Raw genomic sequence first — 2,500 nt, 5'->3', positions numbered from 1 at the left:
TTTTTGGCAGCCAGCACAAGTCGGGCTCTCTGTAAAACAAAGTGCCATGAGAATTATTGAATAAAATGCTTGATTGGGTGTCTGTAGAAACAAAAGGCTGCATTAAGTTTCAGCCGCTAACATGTGGAATACACCAGGTAGTCACACCTAAAGGGGCGGCTGTTTCCAGTCCAAGGCCTACCAGACAAACTGCAACTTAGATTAATGATACAAATCGAACACAGCAGTTTTTTAAGGGCAACCCTAAAACCCGGAATCCAGAATCCTGAATCACAGGTCATTGCTTTACCAATACAGAGAGTAAAAACTATCCTAAACGTTCATAAAAGCTAACCGTAGGCCTAAAAACGTTTGTTTAGGCCTAATTAGGCCTAAGGTTAGCTTTTATGAATGTTTAGGATATTTTTTACTCTCTGTATTGGTAAAACAATGACCTGTGATTCCGGATTCCAGGTTTTAGGGTTGCCCGTTTTTTAAGCAATATGATCTCTTCTCTAAATTAACGATTATCCTTAATTCGTAATTTGCTTTGAATTTACTATTATCGTTAATTTAGGACACTATGTCCCAGGACTTGTGGTAAGGCAACCGTAACGCAAAGTAACGCTTCCTACAATATATCATTCACGAGTCCTGTTCTCGTCCTGTTTCAAATTTAACATAAAAAACGACTCCACCGATGTGACAAAAAAATTGTGATTATCGATTTCAATCGCCTAATTGACTAATCAATCAACAAATATCGAGTATTATCGAGTATTATCGATTAATCGATTACATTTTCGATGATCGATTTCGATCGATTTAAAATACGCCCTGGTGTTTTAGATGACCATTGCTTCAAGGTGGAGACGGTACGTTTTACGTGTTTAACCATTGTCCATGCGGTTGCGCAAAATACTCCCTCTTTTTTGACTGGGATGATTATTTATTATAAAGCGATTTTGCATTTGTTTTCGTCTTAACGTGTCTATGTTATTAGAATATTAATTTGCTCATTCACTAACTGATGCACTGGCGCAGTCGAAATAAAAGTGTGAGACCTTTAAAGAAGCAAATTACTTATTAAGGGCAAGGAAACCAAACTAATCCTCGATAAATTCAAAGAGTGACAGCCCGATATTAAACGTAAAATCTTACACGGAACAACAGCAAGAATCTCGCTAGCGGCTAGTGCACGATCTCACCTGGGCGAATGGACAGAGTCTCATGCTGTACAATCGAAGTACGTCGCCTTTTAACGGTGGTTTCTCAGATCCTTTAGAATAGTGTGTCATTTTCTTTGCTGCAAACGAGATTGTTGGCAAACTTCTGCAACACTAAGCTATTAAATGACACCTCTTGGCAAATGTTGCTTTGTCATCGTGACTTCTATCCCCGTCAGGGTGAACAGGGGTTTGACAGTTCTTTAAGGGCGCCTTTGATTGGCTCACGTCGCCTAGGCCTTTTTAACAACAATTAATTTTGTTATTTCTGATTTTATACATGGCATTACCTATCAAATTATGCAATGGAAATTGCTAATCTATTTAATAAAAAAAACTGTGAATATTGAAACAGGGAGACACTAAGACTCCTGAGTATTTAAAGGGGCTAGGTCACGCAATTTTAGGTAATTTCAGCGCTGATCGAATGGTCACACAATTAACTAAAATATCAAAATAACTGTTCAAAACTATAGAAGAACTCTAAGAAAACACAGGGAGGCCAAGAAGGGACATGGATGGACAAAACTGCAGAGGATTGAAATGGATTGAATTTGAGTAAATTTGAAAAACGTCGGCCCACCTTTTTTCAAATTTATATCAGTCTATATCAAAATGTCATTTACAAAGCTGGAAAATCATTCTCAGTTGTTATGTGGCCGTGATTTTGCAAATGAAAGACTCTTGCTCTGCCAATTTGACGTTTAGAGCTCATAATTAACAAAATTAAACAAATATACCTAAAATAGCGTGACCTAGCCCCTTTAAGAATTTGAATGAAACTTGTGTTCTTTTCTCTTGCACGCTGACCAACGTCCTTCGCTCAAAATTTTATGATGAAATAGTTCACAAGTATATTAAATTTCTCCCAAGATCTTGATATCAATTCAAAAAAATTGTTCCTTTTTACATGAAACAATATTGATCCTTTCGTTTGTAGATCACTCGCTGCTTTTGTTTATGACGTTGTAAGTTACTAATGGGCACTAATGGCATATCTGTGTAGGGGGTTTTTAATCCTATCTAAAAATTCAGCTTTTTTGGTGTCTGTTTTCAAAATATTGTAAAGTTACGTTTTCGGTTAACGTTTTTTAGCATAGTTTAATAATGCAATGAGATGGTTATAAAACTCGACAAGCCTTTCTGTTTCTTCTTTTTGTCTGTATTTTTGGCCTTGACGTTGTTCAAAACACACCTTTTTCGAGAAGATAACCAATTCAATCTTTCGAACTAATTGCGAACCCATGCGAAGCGAAAACAAAAGATTGTGCACTGTCACGGTCAATTCAAGATCG

The 2,500-nt window shown here is 36.8% G+C and overlaps 1 protein-coding gene across 1 annotated transcript in view; it reads right to left on the bottom strand.

Annotated features, from left to right (window-relative positions):
- Positions 1-1,402, bottom strand: part of LOC138052815 (glutathione S-transferase omega-1-like) — a 13,154-nt gene extending 11,752 nt beyond the window's left edge. Inside the window, exons 1-2 of the mRNA XM_068899401.1 lie at positions 1,188-1,402; positions 1-29 (exon numbers count right to left, since the gene is read on the bottom strand). The exon at positions 1-29 is cut by the window's left edge and continues 134 nt beyond it. Coding sequence (XP_068755502.1) covers positions 1-29; positions 1,188-1,277 — 119 coding nt within the window. The 5' untranslated portion in view covers positions 1,278-1,402. The remainder of the gene's footprint in view (positions 30-1,187) is intronic.
- Positions 1,403-2,500: the final 1,098 nt, after the last annotated feature.

The sequence above is a fragment of the Montipora capricornis genome, chromosome 6 (genome assembly GCF_036669925.1).
Source record: "Montipora capricornis isolate CH-2021 chromosome 6, ASM3666992v2, whole genome shotgun sequence".
Lineage (NCBI taxonomy): Eukaryota > Metazoa > Cnidaria > Anthozoa > Scleractinia > Acroporidae > Montipora > Montipora capricornis.
Note: the sequence above shows the minus strand (reverse complement) of the source record. Positions and strands in the feature narration are given on the sequence as shown.